At 43.6% G+C, this 20516-nt stretch overlaps 1 protein-coding gene across 7 annotated transcripts in view; it reads right to left on the bottom strand.

The window, feature by feature from the left end:
* The window catches only part of prkcz (protein kinase C, zeta), a 105819-nt gene that overhangs the window by 17064 nt on the left and 68239 nt on the right, over positions 1-20516 (bottom strand). For 6 of the 7 annotated variants that reach the window (XM_026155088.1, XM_026155089.1, XM_026155090.1 and 3 more), the window contains 9 exons: positions 19994-20046; positions 19671-19865; positions 16100-16197; positions 13486-13572; positions 10758-10893; positions 10555-10642; positions 10004-10123; positions 5746-5825; positions 3464-3553 (listed from right to left, as the gene is read on the bottom strand). In XM_026155088.1, coding sequence (XP_026010873.1) covers positions 3464-3553; positions 5746-5825; positions 10004-10123; positions 10555-10642; positions 10758-10893; positions 13486-13572; positions 16100-16197; positions 19671-19865; positions 19994-20046 — 947 coding nt within the window. Of the gene's footprint in view, positions 1-1306; positions 1587-3463; positions 3554-5745; positions 5826-10003; positions 10124-10554; positions 10643-10757; positions 10894-13485; positions 13573-16099; positions 16198-19670; positions 19866-19993; positions 20047-20516 lie in introns of those variants that run through there. The other variant, XM_026155093.1, reaches the window with a different exon arrangement.

The raw sequence follows: 20516 nt of genomic DNA, 5'->3' as shown, positions 1-20516 counted from the left end.
TATGAATGGCACCTGTTTGAACTCATCATCTGTATAAAAGACACCTGTCCACAGCCTCAAACAGTCAGACTCCAAACTCCGCCATGGCCAAGACCAAAGAGCTTGCGAAGGACACCAGGAAAAGTATTGCAGACCTGCACCAGACTGGGAAGAGTGAATCTACAATAGGCAAGCAGCTTGGTGTGAAAAGATCAACTGTGGGAGCAATCATCAGAAAATGGAAGACATACAAGACCACTGATAATCTCCCTCGATCTGGGGCTCCACGCAAGATCTCATCCCGTGGGGTCAAAATGATCATGAGAACGGTGAGCAAAGATCCCAGAACCACACGGGGGGACCTGGTGAATGACCTGCAGAGAGCTGGGACCAAAGTAACAAAGGTCACCATCAGTAACACACTACAACGGCAGGGAATCAAATCCCGCAGTGCCAGACGTGTTCCGCTGCTGAAGCCAGTGCATGTCCAGGCCCGTCTGAAGTTTGCCAGAGAGCACATGGATGATACAGCAGAGGATTGGGAGAATGTCATGTGGTCAGATGAAACCAAAGTAGAACTTTTTGGTATAAACTCAACTCGTCGTGTTTGGAGGAAGAAGAATACTGAGTTGCATCCCAAGAACACCATACCTACTGTGAAGCATGGGGGTGGAAACATCATGCTATGGGGCTGTTTTTCTGCCAAGGGGACAGGACGACTGATCCGTGTTAAGGACAGAATGAATGGGGCCATGTATCGTGAGATTTTGAGCCAAAACCTCCTTCCATCAGTGAGAACTTTGAAGATGAAACGAGGCTGGGTCTTCCAACATGACAATGATCCAAAACACACCGCCCGGGCAACAAAGGAGTGGCTCCGTAAGATGCATTTGAAAGTCCTGGAGTGGCCTAGCCAGTCTCCAGACCTCAACCCCATAGAAAATCTGTGGCGGGAGTTGAAAGTCCGTGTTGCTCGGCGACAGCCCTAAAACATCACTGCTCTTGAGAAGATCTGCATGGAGGAATGGGCCAAAATACCAGCTACTGTGTGTGCAAACCTGGTAAAGACCTATAGTAAACGTTTGACCTCTGTTATTGCCAACAAAGGTTATGTTACAAAGTATTGAGTTGTATTTTTGTTATTGACCAAATACTTATTTTCCACCCTGATTTACGAATAAATTCTTTACAAATCCTACCATGTGGATTCATGGATTTTTTTTTTCACATTCTGTGTCTCACAGTTGAAGTGTACCTCTGGTGCAAATTACTGACCTCTGTCATCATTTTAAGTGGGGGAACTTGCACAATCGGTGGCTGACTAAATACTTTTTTGCCCCACTGTATGTATAAAGTGCACACATGTAATTTTCATCAGAGTTATGAGAGTAGCCACAAACAGAATGCTTCTATTTGAATCCCAGTTATTGTGCAACACCATTCCTATCTCGAGCCCCGCGTGGACACTCCCTGAAATCACCATTTTCATAGTAGATGTTTGTTAAACCTCAAATTAAGACAACAGAAAAGTGTAATTACCCTCCTGAGAACAGTGGAGAAGAGGAAGCGTGGGTCTGAGACGGAGGTGGGGGGACGGGGAAACATAGCTGTGAAGAAATCTGCAGACATTACATGTGTAGTTCTGTTTGTCAGCACACAGCCATCACCTCTCTTCCTAAGCTCGCTGAAACAGCTCTTTCCCCACACCTTCATGGTATGACTCTGCACATCATCCTTGTTGATCAGAACCACCACTCGCTCCTCCACTGCTCGAGCCTCCTCTGACTGCAGGCTTATGTTAAACAATCCTGTCAAAGGAGCTGCTCTTTCTCCACAGGTGCTTCACCTGGACCAACCACCTGTCTCCATTCATTGGCTTTGTTTTTATAAGTGCTGGATAAAGTGCTGTGGTATGGTACAGTCCACTGTCTCCTGTCTGTAAGTCTTTTTCCTTTTGCCAGCTGTTTGCTGTTCGCCTGGTCTCTTGTTTATTTTGATCTTCCTGACTTTTCCACTTTTCCTTTGCTAACCTCGTCCTTTGAATACTTATACTTCCTTCTGCTTGTCCTCTTTCCTCCACATACACCAAACACCTTCTTAGCAGTTTTCCTAACCATTTCAAATATACATAATATTTTCTTACCACTCTGAGCCTGTCTCCAGTTTTCCTTCTTCAGCTTCCATCATTTAATCATTGGCTTTATCTTCACTTGTTATTCCTCTTCTTGGTTTCATCCTACAGACTGTTCACTGCTGCCTAAGAAGATTTGCTCCTTGCAGTCTCACATCTCTTTCTTAATGCACTTTCAACATAAGATACAGTCTACCTGTGTGCACCTTCCTCCACCCTTATAAGTCATTTATTGTTCCCCCTCTTCTTCAAATGTGTGTTTACTGCAGCTGTTTCTGTCCTTTTTGTCTACTATCATCTGTCTGTCTCCATTTCTCTCCACAAGCAGAAACCTCCTCATCGCCTCTGTTTCCTTCACATACATGTAATTCTATTCTATTTTGTTTACACAGCGCCAAATCACAACAACAGTCGCCTCGAGGTACTTTATATTGTACAGTAGATCGTACGATAACACATACAGAGAAAAACCCAACAATCATATGACCCCCTATGAGAAAGCACTTTGGTGACAGTGGGAAGGAAAAACTCCCTTTTAACAGGAAGAAACCTCTGGCAGAATCAGGCACAGGAGGGGCGGGGCCATCTGCTGTGATTGTTTGGGGGTGTCCACTGAAGTCTGCTCCAATCAATTCAAGTCAGTTTTATATAGTGCTTATAGTTAGTTGCTTAAATCACCTCTCTCCACCGTTTCATCCACCCCAGTATTCCTCTTTCTCTTCTGACGCTGAGCTTGAGCACACACACTAACAACACTCAACAAGTCATGGTCGTGTCTGTGTGACACAGTCCCTATCCTCACGTCCATGCTTCTCCCAGCACCACACACAGTTGTTGTTAACTTGGATCCCAAATGATCCGGTAAAGGAATCTCATTCTTCACGGTCCCATATCATCAGACCTTGGCACTCGGAGTACACTGGCTTGTCACCTCCATGTGGCTGGGTGACTGTAGTACTTTTATATAACATTTCACATTACAGCTCGGAGATGGAAGAACAGTATTGATTATATTGATCTTGAGAAAACTGTTTTCTTAACCATCTCAGGAACTGATCTGAAACCAAAGGCAGAGAGTGAGACAAGCTGCAAACCAGTAAAAACATCTTTACCAGCAGTTGTCCAAGAGCTCCATACAATGACTTTATGTAAAATCAGTTAAAAATGCTGATGATAGCCGAAGCAGGAGATTTAATAGAAGACTGCAGTAACCGAGTAGATTTGTTCCCTTACTGCTCCTTTCCAAGCCCATGCATTTGGAAATCATAGTGAGACTGCAGTGTGTATGTTGTGTTTAAGATGAAATAACTTTAATACACAACGATGCGTTTTCACTCAGACTTCAGTTCTTACCTGTTCCCAGTCTATACTGCGGAAAAACGTGTGGGACTTGATGTCTGTGAAGCCTGTCTGGACCTGACAACCCAGCCGCTCCTTGGGATCCTGTTGGAGCCAAAACAGCTGGTCAGGAACATCAACAGAAGCTGCTGTAGTACACATACTGTAAGAATGGCCAGGAGCGTGATGAAAAGGACCAATTATTATGTTTTATTATCATTCAAATGTTGAACTATACATGAAATGACTGTCTTGAGGACAACAACAAGAATTTCATTAAGTACTACAAAGGTATGTGTACATGTGGCACAGCCTCCCTGTGCTCTGCTCATCACAACAATCATGCAGGTGACATACAGAGGTTTAAACAGGACGTGGAAAAATTAAACCACAGGCTCAAATGCAGTAACGGTCATTGTTCTGTAACCTGGTCTTTAACCAAAGACACCTTTGCCTCCTGTGCACGTGGTTTTTCTCGTTGTCTAAATATCCCACAGTAAAGTGATGCATCCATCACGGACACTTTTTATCCAGCTATCCAATCACAGCATAGGGGGAAACTACAGTCATCAACTCTTACTTGTAGTCCACAGTGCTGCTTGTACCAAATGAAAGTTTCATGTGCTTACAACACATTTATTTCTGCTATTCTGCATCACTGCAACCAAAGCATCTCAGGTTCAAACAATAAGTGCTGAGTAGGGATCTTGTCTGGACGTTTGCAGTGGAGCACCTGGCTCTTCAGCTGATTGGTGTGTACACTCCTGACTCTGGTCACAAGAGAATTAGCTTTTATCAAAGATGGTCAAATATGTCAAAATAAACTGTGAGTAACAACATGGCGCTCAGATGAGCTTTTATACAGAGTAGATGATGAATGGTCTGCATTTATAAAGCATGGTCATCCAGGATTATGCTTGACCAGTTTACCGTGAACTGAATCATGCTTGTTATTAATCTGTCTCTCTTCCACAGCATGCCTTTATCCTGTCTTCCTTCTCTCACCTCAACCAATCGCAGCAGATGGCCCCGCCCCTCCCTGAGCCTGGTTCTGCCGGAGGTTTCTTCCTGTTAAAAGGGAGTTTTTCCTTCCCACTGTCACCAAAGTGCTTGCTCATAGGGGGTCATGTGATTGTTGGGTTTTTCTCTGTGTGTATTATTGTAGGTTCTACCTTACAATATAAAGTAAGGCAACTGTTGTTGCAATTTGATGCTGTATAAATAAAACTGAATTGAATTTTCCATTGTGAACTAGCACACTCTGCTAACACAATCATTTTAAATATCACTTCTTTAAAAAACAGACAAATTCCTGTATCCATGTTAATATATAAGACCCTGCTGCAGTTATGGTAAGCTAACCCCATCCTAACTTATTAAATAAGGTAAAGCTGTGCTGAAACAGCTGTGGTTTTATCCGAGGCCTTCTTTCCTGCGTGGAGGTTGCACGTGCTGCTGCTGAGTGCTCTGGCTAAAAGGAAAAGGTTAATGGGAGATTCTAAATTGCCTGCAGGTGTGAATGTGAGCGTGACTGTCTGTCACTATGTGTCAGCCTCAGGCCAGACTGCCACTGGGTCTGTGGTGTGCCTGCTTTCACTCCTGGCTTTAGCCTTGTACTTAGTGCACAGACATGATGCTGTTCTTAAAAAGCATGTGAAATTAGGTCACTACATTCAGTTTCACACATGGACGAAAGTTTTCTTGGCCTGACAGAGGTGCCTGCCTTTAAGCAGCAGCAGCAGCAGCAGCAGCAGCAGCCTGGTCCAAAGACGTCGTGTGAATAGTTCAGCTTGTATTTTGGTGCTTTCACTGTTATCGTGTGTGCTGCTCCTGTGGAGGCAGCTCTCTAAATGAAATCATGCTGGAAGTTTCCCTCATCAGAGTGGGTCTGAGGTGAACTAGTTCCTGTCAGTGTTACATGTGAGAAAGTGCTGCTTATCCCAGCAGTAATCTGATTACTGTGTCACTTTCACGCTCTTTATCGTCCACTTTCAATGATAAGAAACAACCAGTCTGCCAGGAGTAGCAGTCTGTGTTGTTGTTCTTCCAAGTCGAGTGATCCAGCACGGTCCTGACCCCGGTGCCAAGAAACCCTCGAGTGGATTACCACATATCCTTTGTTGGGTAACTGAGTTGTACTGTGTAAATACTAAAATAACAGAGGCACAACTGTCCACTCAGAACTAAACACTGAGGCCTACATTGTAACATAGCCCATGCTCTGGGCCATAATCCCACACAGTGAGCAGCAGAGTGCACGCAGGAGGAGAGGGTGCTTATGGGAGGGACTGTCTCACCTTGTTTAGAAAGCCCTTGAGCACGCCGGCAGCTTTCACCGACAGAGACCTTGGGATCCGAATGGGCTTCTCGAGAATAACTGTTGGCAAAAAGAAGGACGGCAACAAAAGAGAGAGCGAGTGAATTAAAAGGACAATCGTGAGGAGGGAGAATGATTCACAGTCCAACCTGCCTGTGGGTGACTGTGTCTGCTGCGTGGGAGGCAGAGAAAGGGCGGAGATGCAGAGGACACTGTTCTATTCTCTCTCTCACACTTTTTGTGGTCTACTAATAGCCTTGAGACTCCCACAGCTAACAAGAACAAAATGCAGTAAAAACAGTTTCTCCCTCAAAACCCAAATCCAGAGATGAAGAACTGCATCACAGCTCCTTTTTAAACATGCTATTCACCCATTTTATTATTATTTTAACCCAGTGTGCGTGAACACTCACCGTCTGAGATCCAGTTTCTCTTAAACCCAAAAGACATCTGCACCCAGGACAAGGCAAACAGAAAAAGAGGAGAGATGTGTTTTGTGACTAGAAAGACGGGTATTTTACTAGCTCGATGTTCCACTTAACTCAAGTTTTATTTATGCAGCACAGAATCACAACAGCAGAGCCTTTAAGGAGCTTATCCTGTGTAGATATTACAGAACTGACAGTAAAGTTGACCTTGAGATGTGCTGATGCTCTGAACTGCAGATCTGATGTGAGAAATGAAAGTTGTCCTGTTGTGCATCTATAAAATAAAGTCTTATTTATCTGATACTGCTGTGTGGTGCTGTGCCTTTGACCAGGTGATTAAAGTTGATGGTCAGCTGTAGTAGAAACAATCAGACAGGTAGTATCAGGTGAGTCATGACACTTAGAGAGAGGAGAACTCCCAGTTGCTAGTGGGAAAACTCATTACAACGCAATCATTATGCCAACGTTAATGACAAAACCTTGGCAAGAATAACGGGCCAGTTTCATTGGCTGCACATTCAGGGGTCGTTGTGAGCATCCTGACCTGAATGCCACTGCAGCCTTTACAGGTGGAGGGTCCATCTGAGCAAATTAGCATGGACCTGATTGGGCCATTTCACCAAAGTCAACATGGGTATCAGTGTGCCGAGCATTCAAAGCCAATAGTAGCACCTACCCACTGGCACACTGCTGGCCAACAGCATCAGCGGCACTCTTTACTCCAGGGATGCAAATGTCATTTCTGATGGCAGACGTGTTTGCTTTGGCAGGGTGCCCTGCCTGATGCAACCCTCCATATTTATCGAGGCTTGGAAACGACACTAGGAGTAAACCAGCTCGTGGTCTCCCTGGCAACCACGGAGCTAAGACAAACAAAACATGTCAGCAAAATCAAATAATTGCTGGTGCTGACCTTTTCATGATTTGTTGAATAACTAGAAAGAATTATAAATGTTACCAACAATAAACATTTCTGGTTTATGCCATTTTTTAAGAAGGAGGCCAATTACATGAAAAGGGAAAGACCATCTCTGAATCGAGGAGGGGTACATCTGTCACCATCTTACAATGCTGTGACTGCAGCCATTCCCCAACTCTGTGTGAATGGGACTCATGGACATTGATCAGTGGGCTTTGATCAATTTGCATATTAATGATCATAAACTGACCTCCCAGCCCATTGTTAATCAGTGGGCTGGTTTCAGTCATTGTGCAAATGTGCTGTTTATAAGGCTGGAAAGCTGCAGTCAGCTGAGACTGAAGAAGTCACCTGATGATGAGGAAACGTTTGTCCCACTGAGAACGTCCAGATGAACAGAATCAAACTTCTGGGAAAATGCTCAATTGCTCCCAGTAACATATCAGAGACACAACAGAGAGATAATCAGTGTTGTTCACCTCATCTGTCAGTGCTCATAATGTTGTGCCTGATTGATCTCTCTGTCACTGTGTTTACATATTAATAATCTTTTAATCTTGGCAGCCGACCTGCTTCAAACATGGACGTGTTTACTTGGTTTTGTTTCTTCAGACAGAAACTGTTGTTATATCATGAAGGTAAACTACATCATATATCACTTATATATATATATATATATATATATATATATATATATATATATATATATATATATATATATATATATATATATTTTTTTTTTTTTTTTTTTTTTTTTTTTTTTTTTTTAAATTTATTGTTGCTATCCTGTTGGTATACACAGTTGTCTTTCTGAAGCCAGTCTTAAACCATGACGCCTCCTTTCAGTGTAAAGGAGAAAGCCCAGTAAATTCTCTCTGTTGTCTGCGTTGGTTCTGCTGAAAAAATTTCAGATATTGCTAGAAAACAGTGAGTTGAGACGGCTGATGAATGCCAGCTGGAGCCAAACTGACATGGGGGGTGGCTGCCATTGGCCAGTTTTAACAGACAGATAGTCTGCTGTATTAGCCCATTTTATTTTCACTTCAGCTTTAAAAGTACAGAGCAAGCTTTACGTTACACGTGTCTGAGGTTTAGATTTAACCATTACATTCAGTTCTTGTACATGTTAGCTGTGAATACAGCCTTGTGGCTGATTCCTGAATCAAATGTTTCTGAGTGTCTAAAGCTCCAGGGTTAGCATGAGGTGCACAGATACCCAGAGTAAGGCCTGGCTCAGTCTAGCTCGGCGGCATATGGCTGGGAGCTCCTATAGTGAAGGGTTGGTTTCCATTGGCAGGCATTGATCCAGGAACCTGCTGCTGTACCGGTAAGGCCGCCAGGAGGACGGTGACAGATGCTAGCTGTGGTGCCGCACTATGCTCCTTTGACACAATGTGTAGTATGGAGGAATTTCTGTCACAGAGGACAGTCTGGGTGGCTTCGTGCTATGTAAAGAGACCATATGGCTCGAGGAAACACATGCAAGTAGAAGTTCCTGACGTTTCTCTATTATAAACATGTGATCACACCAAGGTTATTTTCTGCTGACTTCTACTTCTTCTACTTGTCACTGAGTTTAAGATCTGGGACACTGTAAAGATCTGCTAAAACTCCACCATGATGAAGCACTCTGCTCTGTCTGCATGCGAAGATTAATGACCAGACTGACTGTGGATCGCTTCATTACGCACAAAAGTTTAAGTTGTGCACAGTTCAGTAACAAGCAGTGGGTATTCTGAGTGCTGTCATTGTGTGTACTTCAGTTCTACTAATGAGCACTGCAAACATGCTGCAGGCCATGAAGAAGAGTGAAAGCAGCAACGTGATGCTGAGAATGTGAGCAGGTACCAGTGTGAGGAACAGGTTTACGATGTAGTGAGATATATATATATAAATATATACACATATATGTAAAATGAGGACTCACACGTCTGAAAACGTGCAAAGAACTTGTTGTTTACTCTGTCGGGAATGTGTGTTTGCTACAGCTTTACTGCACTGCTGGATGATGACACTGTGATGTATAGAAGAATGTCGCTCTCTGAATGCTAATCCTTTTGTTCCGCTTGGAAAGGCTGAATTTGTGCATCCTTATCCTTATAGGAAGAGAAATGCAATCAGGTGTGAGCATCGGAGGGAAGTAACTAACACCTCTTCAAGAGATAAAAATCACAACCTGAAACACTGTAAATAAGATTATGATGGATGGAAGATTACTTTAACATGAATGCAGTTCTATCATTTGCATCTAAACTGCATGAAAACATGTCTGACTGCAGCTTCTCTTGGTGTTTTGTGTGTGCTGCACTGGTTTTGATTTGTTACCCAGTGCCAGTTTGAGCACAGCTTGATAGAAACATATAGATCTTCTTTGTTTCATGACGCTTTAAAAGTAACCGCCGTCCATCAGATTTACACCTCCTGATTATGACACAGCGTGTTAGCAAACATGCTCATGAACCTCTACAGTAGCCTCAGTGTGATTGCACACGTTGTGTAAGGGGCGTGGTCTCCGGCCTGCGTCAGTGGAGGAAGCCACGGAGAGAGCCGGCTCCGGGCTACGACACAGCGGCGAACATAAGAGGAGAGCTGGAACCACAACAATGGCTCTCTGTGTGGGTCGTTCACACACATCAGTGCACATGTTTGCAGCAGGGCATCAATCCTGTTCATTTCACTATATTATAATATTCAAACTCACCCAGCCCTTTTTTATTTTGGAGTCATTAAGTCGAAAGAATTCAAAAAGCCAAAGTGCAGATTAGATTTCCTCGACCTGTAAAAGCTCCCTGTAATCTGTAGACTGAGTCATTATTGATGATGATCAGTGATATCTCCTTAAACAACAGGCTTGAGTCTAACAGTCAGTATTGATCATTGGTCTGGCTCACCCTGAAAGAGGTACTCCTCTGTGTTCATGTCAGGATTGTCAGTGATGATGTCGAACGGGGACCTTCCAGCCATCATCTCAAACATCAGCACGCCCAAAGCCCACCAGTCCACGCTGAAGCCTGGGATGAACATGACATCACATTCAGACTGGATGTGACATGTGATCAATAAGCTACAAACCAGAGCTGAGAACAGAGGTCAGGTCTCTGTGGTGTTTGGTACACTACATGGCTCCGCACATGTACAGACACACAACACGACATACTGCAGTGTGGACAGGCTGACACACGGCTAACGTTAGAAAGAGATTTAAAGACACACAGAAAATGTCACACATGCAGGAGTTACTGCTGTATCATATACATACATATATGTTTTTATGATGTTACTTAATAAGGTAGCACAGGAGCACATTTGGACCAATTAAACACATTCACATGTATAACATGAAATGTTGTTAGGCAGCACATATTAGTTTGTAATGGTCTGTGAATGGCTTGATTTAGTAGGACTGTCAAAGTGTAACCCTTTACACTGCTCCTGTACTCACCATAGTCTTCTCCTCTCAGGATCTCAGGCGCTATGTAGTTTGGAGTGCCACAGAAAGTACTGGTGGTATCACCTGGTCTGATCCCCTCCTAAGAAGTAGAAGACAGCAGCGTTTGGAGAGATCAACAAGAGCGCGCTAGACCTTCCAGTCAATACTGACCTAATGCATTATTGATAATGCTACAGCTGCCCGCACTCTGTTACCTTGCACATGCCGTAGTCTGTGAGCTTGATGTGTCCCTCGTGGTCCAAGAGCACGTTGTCCAGCTTCAGATCACGGTAGATGATGCCCTTTTCATGTAGGAAGTTCAAAGCGATGCAGATTTCAGCAGCATAGAATCTGTGACGAGATGAGAGGTGAACATTTCCACTCGCACATGAGAACATGTTCAAATCCTTCCTGCACAGCTGCATGGATTTAGTGACAACGCAAATCGATGTTTACAGACCGTGACTAAGAGTGACTCGTCTCAATCGTTCAGAATCGTTCTCCAGCATCTGCTTGTGATGCTGTCGAGCGTTTGTGTTACATTTACAGAAGCTACCCGTGCTACAGCCATAAGAACAGACTTAAGTGAACCACGGGGTTGGAGGGCGCATGTAAACGCTCTCCAAAGCCTGATAGCATCCACACATTTACTTTACAAAAATAAGAGACGCAGCAGGAAGGTTGTTAGATTTCTAACCTGTGTGTGTTTTGGGGCCAGGTCAATGCAAAACGGCCCTCAGTGCACTAATGCCTGCGGTGCTATATCTAACCTGACTAAATGACTGTTTCTCTTCCTGTTTCTGATTAGTTGTTGGGATTTTTATTGTTCTCCTTTTTTCTTATAATGTAGGAATTGTGAAGATTTGGCCTTGAAGACACAAACACTCATTAGTTTTGGTTGAAACTTTAAAAAGCTGAAAGACCAACAAAAGTCCAGCAGGTTCAAATCTGCAGCAGGCAGTGTTCACCTCTGCAGAAATGTAAGACATGTCCTCCCAACAGCTGTGCACGTCAGTGGGACTCAGCATCTGCTGCAGGACTCTTTGTTTGTCTTATAGAACTAATGAAAACTGGTTTTTATAGCTCTGGCTAAATGTTGGTGTCATGCTCCAAACAGAGCCTGGGACAGATAAGTACAGTTTACAGTTCCCAGAGAAGGACGTCCCCACGTGGCCTCTGTCCTCGTTCCTTGCATATAATTTACTCAGCTGCTGCCAGAGTTCTTAGAAATCTAAAGAAGCCATCGATAACACCTCCAGCCGTGTTACAGTGGGCTTTGTAAACACTACTGTTTACTACTGATAGCTGTCACTGGGTGAGAGGACACCCTGGACTGGGACGTAACTGAATTTGTGCGTCACATTTGCAAAGTGTGTGTGCGTTTCATGCAAAAGCAAAGCCACTGTGTAGTGGCCGTATCTCCAGCTGTGTGTACATGAAGGCCCACTTCACAGGTGTAGTTTATTCCCTGTCAGACGGAGGTCTGTCAGTACCATCACTCCTCTCTGAGGCCACGGCTCCTAACAGGTCAGCATGTGGCAAAGCACCTGCAATACTCTGATACGCTTTGACTCCTGGGTCCACACAAAGTAACAGACATTAAAGAGACCATGTTCCTCGTGCCAAACATTTCTTCTTCTACTATGGCTATTGTTATGACAGCTAGTCTATAAAGCCTTTGTAGTTTGGGCCATCATTAGATGTACTTGGAGTGCTTCTTCGGTGAGTCAGTCAAATGTTTTCTCTCCATGTGTAGGTTGTGTGTATTCTGTCTCTAGGAGATAAGCCTTCATTAAACCTGACAAGCCTCTCGCTGTCTGCTGCTATAAATCTGTGAAACACTGAGGCAAAAGACTGCAGTGGAGAAATCCCACGTCGCTCCCCCACATTTTCACGGTGACAGCCTCCATTGTACGCTGTTGTTTCTTTGTTGCCATCAGACTGATGGAAGCTATGGCCTATCAGCAGCACAATCCCCTGCCCACCAGCCCGCCTCCCCCACGGCGTGGGGGAATGTGGCAGGGCTCTCTCTCTAAGAGCGCTGCTCATGAATATGTACCATCATTATGAGTAACTAACATGCTGCTTTGCATATATACAGCCACTGCCTCCACAATCCAGATTGCATGAGCTGATAGGGGTCCAACGGTGCCTCTGTAAATTACACAGCCTTTGATCCGCTATTTATCAGAGACGCAGCTGGAGCGCCCCGCGAGTAGACAGCCACAATGAATTATGGGTGCTCATTATATTTTAAAAGGAGGGTAAAAGTGTTGAGACCTGTTAAAGCATCCTATGAAGCATATCTTCAAACATATGTGTTTAAAAGAAGACACACCCAGTATGAATCTGTAGACCGTCCTGAAAACCGCTGATCTGGTGTGGTTCAGGCATGCAGCTCCTACCTGAGGGCTCTGACGTCTAATACTCACAACACTTTTCACAAAAACAGCTGAACATGAGTCTGCCCGCTCTGCACAGCCGTGCGTTGAACCGGCCCAATGCTGCACGTACACATGGCTGTATCGCCAGAGCAGCCCTCATGATTTCCTGCGTGTAAACTGAGGCTACGTGAAAATATAGGTTATGCTGTCCCTGAACTTGCTCCGCTCCAGGGATGCAGATACAATGGTTTGACCCTTCTGGAAGTCGTTTACCCCAAAATTGTTCACAATTGTACAAATGGGTTTTCTGTGTCATGTCAGTGTAACCAAAATCAAGTGTACCCACTTCAGTGTCATCCTGCTATCACAGAGGCCTCATTTACCACCTCAGACTGAATCAGCTGCTGCTCAGTCTTCATTCAAACATGCGACCTGTTCATAATGCACATGTGGGAGTACACCTAAACATCATGTACCCTCTAAAGATTCTCACATTGTGGACAGGGACCATATTTTATGTGGATAATGCCTGGAAGCTGGCGTACATCTGGAGGTTTACCTTGCGTGCTCTTCCGGGAGCTTCCTTTGTCGTTGCATATGAAACATCAAATCCCCACCGTTCACATACTCGATCACTAGAAATAACCTGGAAACAGAGCGAGAACATTTATGAACAGACGTTACATCAAATACTCTCAATATGAACGTTATGCAAATTTTAAAAAAGAGCATTTCTTGCTGGTCTTCATTATATCAAAAGAAAACATGCACCTTGACTCAAAAGCCCCGTTTGATGTTATTTAATCAATAATAAAATATTATTGTATTATGATAGTATTAAGGTAGTATTGTGACAGTATTAAGGTAGTATTAAGGTAGTATTGTGACAGTATTAAGGTAGTATTAAGGTAGTATTGTGATAGTATTAAGGTAGTATTAAGGTAGTATTGTGATAGTATTAAGGTAGTATTGTGACAGTAGTATGGTAGAATTGTGACAGTAGTATGGTAGAATTGTGATAGTATTAAGGTAGTATTAAGGTAGTATTGTGATAGTATTAAGGTAGTATTGTGATAGTATTAAGGTAGTATTAAGGTAGTATTGTGATAGTATTAAGGTAGTATTGTGATAGTATTAAGGTAGTATTAAGGTAGTATTGTGATAGTATTAAGGTAGTATTGTGACAGTAGTATGGTAGTATTGTGACAGTAGTATGGTAGAATTGTGACAGTATTAAGGTAGTATTGTGATAGTATTAAGGTAGTATTGTGATAGTATTAAGGTAGTATTGTGACAGTAGTATGGTAGTATTGTGACAGTAGTATGGTAGAATTGTGACAGTATTAAGGTAGTATTGTGACAGTATTAAGGTAGTATTGTGATAGTATTAAGGTAGTATCGTGATAGTATTAAGATGCTGGAAATACGACGTGGGTGGATCCTGACATAAACTTTTCACAAATGGGAGTCGAGCGATTGAAGCGACTGAAATGTGAGCCAATAATAAGAGGGAGTAGAAAACACATTAGTGGGTTAGGCAACCGAAGCCTGGGCTATCCTCTGGTGACCAACTGTCGATTAAAGCAATGCACAACGAGTGAATCTCTTCATATGTGCACGAGGTTTAGAGGTGAGACACAAACGACCTGAGCAGTTCCACAGCATGTGCATGTTACATCATAACCACGTGTTTCCAGCACAGCCACTCTTCACCTGGCTGCCTGTCTTTTCCTCCTCTTCCCCACCGAAAAATTCATGATGGAGAGTCACTGTGGAGGAAATATAGTACAGCTGCAGGTGGTGCCTGGAGGGGTGTTGCTCCACAAAGGAGACTATGCGGAAATGGTTGGATGAGCAAGTCATTCAGCTTCGTTTATGTAATAACACCTAAAGTGTTATTAAGATGATACTGTGGAGGACAAATGTGACACTGCATGTTGTATGCATGTCTTTATCCTGTCTTCCTTCTCTCACCCCAACCAATCACAGCAGATGGCCCCGCCCCTCCCTGAGCCTAGTTCTGCCGGAGGTTTCTTCCTGTTAAAAGGGAGTTTTTCCTTCCCACTGTCGCCAAAGTGCTTGCTCATAGGGGGTCATGTGATTGTTGGGTTTTTCTCTGTATGTATTATTGTAGGATCTACCTTACAATATAAAGCACCTTGAGGCGACTGTTGTTGTGATGTATAAATAAATTGAATGTATGAAAATGTCCTTATATAGATAAGGAAGGGAAGTTGTCAGTGTTTATTACAAATCATAACAAAAACAATAGTAAAGTAAAAAAAAGTTCAGCTGTTTGATGTGTCAGCTGTTGGTCACGTGATCTTTATGAAGGGCTGTTATGGGTGCAGCCCTGCTGGGTTCAGCACTGTTTGAGGAAAACAGTAAAGTCCTGAGTGTGAACAGTACCTTTAGTCCTCACATCATGAACAGGTTTTAATAGATCAGCAGAACCATTGAATGGAGCACATTACAAATCTGAGCCGTGGTTATTTCCCAACTACAACAATGACCTCACTGTGAAAACACACCGCAATGTCTAATCTCTTTCAATTCAGTAAATTTAGACACACAATGTAAACCTAGTGACACAAACTACAACTCATTTGAACTTTGACCTCGGTGCATGATGGAGCTCCAGGGCTGCCTTGAGCTGGACGCTGCACAGATCACACAGAGTTGAATCAGTGTCAGAGTGCAGCGGCATTGTTGCTGTGACACAACCCTAACGACCCACAACATTGTGCTTTCTTACTAAACACTGAGGCCCAGAAAGCAGTTTGAAGAGTTCACTACGCAAAGTTAAAAAAGGGAGGAGCTTCTGGAAAACTGTCAACCTGTCTTCAGATACGTGTGGAGCTACTCAGGAACAGCCTTCATCTGTTTGTCAGGTCGCCTGAATCTGTGCTTTGTTTTAAACAACGGCTCAAAGCTCATTTTTATACTTCACAGCCGTGAGCCACAGTTTACAGCTAATGTGCGCATGTAGGAAGACGTACGACTAAATATGTGTCTGTATGCTGGAACATATACTTTGAATCTGTGTGTTAATATGAAGTTAGACGTTAAGCTTACTTCAGCAGACTGAGGTAAGAACGGGCCATCGTCAAAGGAGTATTTAGTGAAAAGCACTGTACCCGACAGCGCTCACAGTGTCAGCTTTATCCTCTTACCGACTTTCTGTCTGGAAACAGGAGTGGAGGCCGACTAAGAAGGGATTGGTCGAGGCCTGCTCAAAAACATGCTTCTCTGTCTGCACCCAGTCAATATCCTGCAGAGATGAGACAGACACAGCATGAGACAGATAATGTGGGAACAATCGGTTTGTCAGTAGGCTTCCTCAGACAGATCGATGGAGATACATCAGGTCACTGGTGTCACTGGTTTGAACAGCCCTCACACACAGAATGGGAGATTAATGGAGTGCAAGCCATGAACTCGGGAAACAGAAGAGCTCTCTATTGTCCTTTAACACGATGGCAGGTTTAAGGCACTTGAACCACAGTGGCTTACATTCACTTCCCAAAGTCCATCTTTTATCTACAGTTTGTAATTTTGGACTAAAATACTGCCAATAGTAAGTGACGTTATTACAGGTATGCAATCTACAGTGTTTGCTGCAAAATTTGACATTATTTTGTGACATCAGCATCTCATCGTATCCAACCCTTTATACTGAATCGCCTTTCTAAATCAGGTGTCACAAAATAACAGCTGAAAGCACTCCAACTCCCAGAAGTCCTTCAGAGTACCCAGGATGTCATGGATGCTGCTCAGTGCTTTGCCTGCAGCGAGGACTCTGAATCTGGAGTTAAAGCATCATTAAACTGTGATCAGGTGTGTGTACACTGTGCCGTGATACAAAATTCCTTTTGGTCAAGTCATTACTGCATCCAGCCATTATTATTATTATTATTATTATTATGCAAAATAAGTCATAGTAACACGTCTGACATTTCAGACTATTTGACTCTCAGTGGAATCACCTTCCTGCTGTCCGTGGATTGTTGTTTGTACAGAAAGTGAAACTTTGTCATGGAATAAAACGTGTCCATGTGGGACAACGTGAGCTGGTCAGATGATGGACGATGCTGTAGTTATAGGACGCTGGTCCTCAGCCTATATGTTGAGCAATATTGCCATCTAGTGGACTTTCATCACACAACCACAGCACAGTCAGTAGGCTTTCTGTATTCAGGCCTATCTCACCTCCTTACCAATCTCTCTCTCTGTCTTTCTTTTAACATATGTTTCAGCTACGATGTTCTAGGACTACCTGATGACTTTTGAGGCAGAGAAGTCACAGAGTCTAAAGAACGTGATCAGAGTCTGTTAACTTAAGCTAAGCTTTGAGTTATCAGACCAGCAAGCCAGACGAGTCGAGAGCAAGAAGTGAAATCAGAGTAACACAGAAAACAGAGCTGACTCAAAGTATTTCAAAGTCACTGAGTCTTATTGTATCCACAATCCACCCACAGAAGTCACGTGTTGTTTCTAAGGTTATGATCAGTCCTGGAGGACAGGGAGCTGTCAGTACTGCTAACGTACCATGCAGACAGACTGTGTCAGAGACACTTTCAAAGAAAGCTGCAGGTGTGGGCATCACTCGTGGAAAACGAAACGACACTTTGGCTCTTGTAATGCTTCTGTTTCTATGAATATAACATGTTTTTGCCTGTGGAACATTATTTATGCAGACTTCATGTTCATCTGGTTATTCATCCCTGCAAAGAGGATGTTATACCCGGATTTCATCTGCTGCTTTCAGTCACCCACTCACTTCTTCCTCCTCAGCAGCTCTGTGCCACCTCCACTCCAAATTTCCCCTTCTTTGTTCCATTTCCTTCCAGTGTCTGGCTCAGTTCCATTCCCTTCCTTTAGCCAATCCCGATTCTCATATTTTCATACCTCCCCACTGTTTCCTCGTCACCCTTCACTTCCAACTTTTACCCTCCACTCTCCTCTGAATATTGACCTGTTACATAGTCTAGTGCTCCTAAATCTCTCCAGAGCCCTGCTGTCTCCATGCAAGGTCAAAACAATGAAACAGACAGCGTGCAAAACCAGCTGCCCTCTGAGTATTCGAGAAAATATAAACAGAAGTATTGAAAATTCCCCACATTCTCAATGAAATGTGTCCTGCTGTCCACCACTGGTCCAGTTCAACCCTACATGTAAGACAGAAAAAAGCGGTCCGTGGCTGGGATGTGCCAACATCACAGATCCTGACATCATCTGTGTATGTGGACTTCAGTGGAAATCACTGGGTGCTGAAGCTGCTGTTTACACACTTTTATACAAGAATTTACTAATGTCTACCAAATCTGTTCCAAAGCATTTCAAAAGGAAAACAGCAACAGCTGTCCCCACGTAGGCTGATTTATAGAGTTATATCCCCTCCTGAAGGCAAACATTACACTTCTCAGTCTTTGTGCTTAGAAATCTTTGAAACCTTCAGTGTTTAATGTTTGTAGTTTTCCTTCTCTTGTTTTTCTTTTACGCTTGCAGCTGTGGTGGTTAATGTTTTCAGTCAGTTGTTCTGGACTGTTACAACACAATGAAGATGGATGAAGCCTCCAGGTCTGAAACCTCACAGCAGTATAAATCCTGCATTCTCTCCAATGTCCAGCAGGGGGTGCATTGCCTGTTGTAAAACTAACTAACCCTAATTTCCTTCGGGATTAATAAAGTATTCTGATTCTGAATAGTACAGAAGTCAGTGAGAAACACTAACTCTGATGTTTTCAATCACTAACTCAGTCTTCTGTATAACACACGGTGGTCACATTGTAAATTCAGGCCTGTCAGTGGGATGCTGCACAAGAAACCTATTGTTGTAAAGCATATATTTTATACTTATTTGATCCTCTACAATAAACCGAGGATTCAGGCTCTCACAGACCAGCTGTGCGCTACATATAATACAACTACTGTTTACAAAGCACACCTGTCCACAGAAACCCATGGGAAGACCAACAAATGTCAACCAATGTCAGCCTCCTTAAGGCTGGAATGCAGCTGGATAGTGTGGTGGTAAAACTACACACCTCTGGAGCGGGAGTCGCAAGTTTGATTTCCACCCAGTATCCAGTAAGGGTCCTGGCTAGACCCCCCCTGCTAAAACCAGGCCTAAACACCACTGGTAACACAACACACAGCCATGAACTGAAGTCCTGCAGCAAAGTCAACCTTCAGAAGAAGGCACGTGTCATCTTACATTTGTCAGTGAAGATCTCAATGATTCAGAGAAAGCTCAGGAGAGAATGCTGCGGACAGATGAAACAAAGAAATGAGGTTTTTGGCATCAACCCACCCTGCGGTGTTTTGGAGGGAAGAGAAGTGCTGAGTATGAACCAAAGAACACCAACCCCACCCTCAAGCACACAGGTGGAAATATTATGCTTTGGATGAAGCCGTGACCTCCACTGGACACTCAGGACGGGTCATGGATGGGTCTTCTAACAACAAAGAAGTGTCTAAAGGAAACACGCACTAAGGTCATGTATTGGCTTAGCCAGATTCCAGACATTAATTCTTAATTAAAAACCTGTGGAGGGAGGTGAAGCTTCACGCTGCCAAGCGGCAGGATTTCGAGAGTTTCTATAGAGAGGAGTGTGCTAAAATCCCTCCTGACATGTGTGCAAACCTGGTGACCAGCTACAAGAAACCTATTACTGCTAACGAGTACTCATGTGGTTCTAGGGGTTTAAGTACTACAGTCAGAGTTTCTCCGGGTGCGCTCACCTCGTCGTCATGGACCAGCTCCTTTTTCACCACCTTCATGGCGTACATCTGCTCGTTCTTCTTTAGCCGCACCAGCAGAACTTTGGCATAGCTGCCTCGTCCTATTACTCGAATCAGGTCAAAGTCAGCCAGCCCGAGAGCCAGTCCCTGGGATATCTTAATGCCATCGATGCCATCAACTACTGCTTTGATATCCTACAGGGGCAGAGGTCAGAATAGCATCAATAGCATAGTTTATGTAGAAGAATGATCACACAGTCATTTTCAAAGGGATGGGCAGCTTTTACATTATCAGCGTATTATCCTTAATGAGTCGGTCTTACCTCTGTCTCGTCTTCTGCTTTATTCACTGCACAGTTGTGTGGTAAAAACGGTACTGCAAAACACAGATCCACACCAAACTATGACCATCTGGAGACTGTCGCAAATGCTTTCTTTCCCTCAACCAGCAGAGGGAGGCAGAGCACACAAAATAAAGACCCCTGTTCTTACCAAACTAGGCTAATCCACAAGGGGCCCCAGAGCATCTCATGGGCACAAGTTTACACATAAGCATCTCAGAGTTACATAAGTGATGACAGCGAATGAGAAGTCAAGAGACCAGGCCCACTGGTCCAAGCAGCCACTCTGGTACTCATTTCTTTGGGGACTCGTAAAATGACAGCGGGGGCCACTGAGGGCTCCTCAGTTATAAATTGTACAAGTAGCTGTCGTTTAAGGAAACACTAAAGAAACTGGTGTAGTGGCGCGCATCTCTGTAGAGAACAGCACTCTTCTTTATTTTTTATTCACTCTCAAATTTAAAAGAGTTTGTGTACTTTCAAAGAGATGTTGTCACCCTGTTTA

Source organism: Astatotilapia calliptera, chromosome 20 (genome assembly GCF_900246225.1).
Source record: "Astatotilapia calliptera chromosome 20, fAstCal1.2, whole genome shotgun sequence".
Taxonomy (NCBI): Eukaryota; Metazoa; Chordata; class Actinopteri; order Cichliformes; family Cichlidae; genus Astatotilapia; species Astatotilapia calliptera.
Note: the sequence above shows the minus strand (reverse complement) of the source record. Positions and strands in the feature narration are given on the sequence as shown.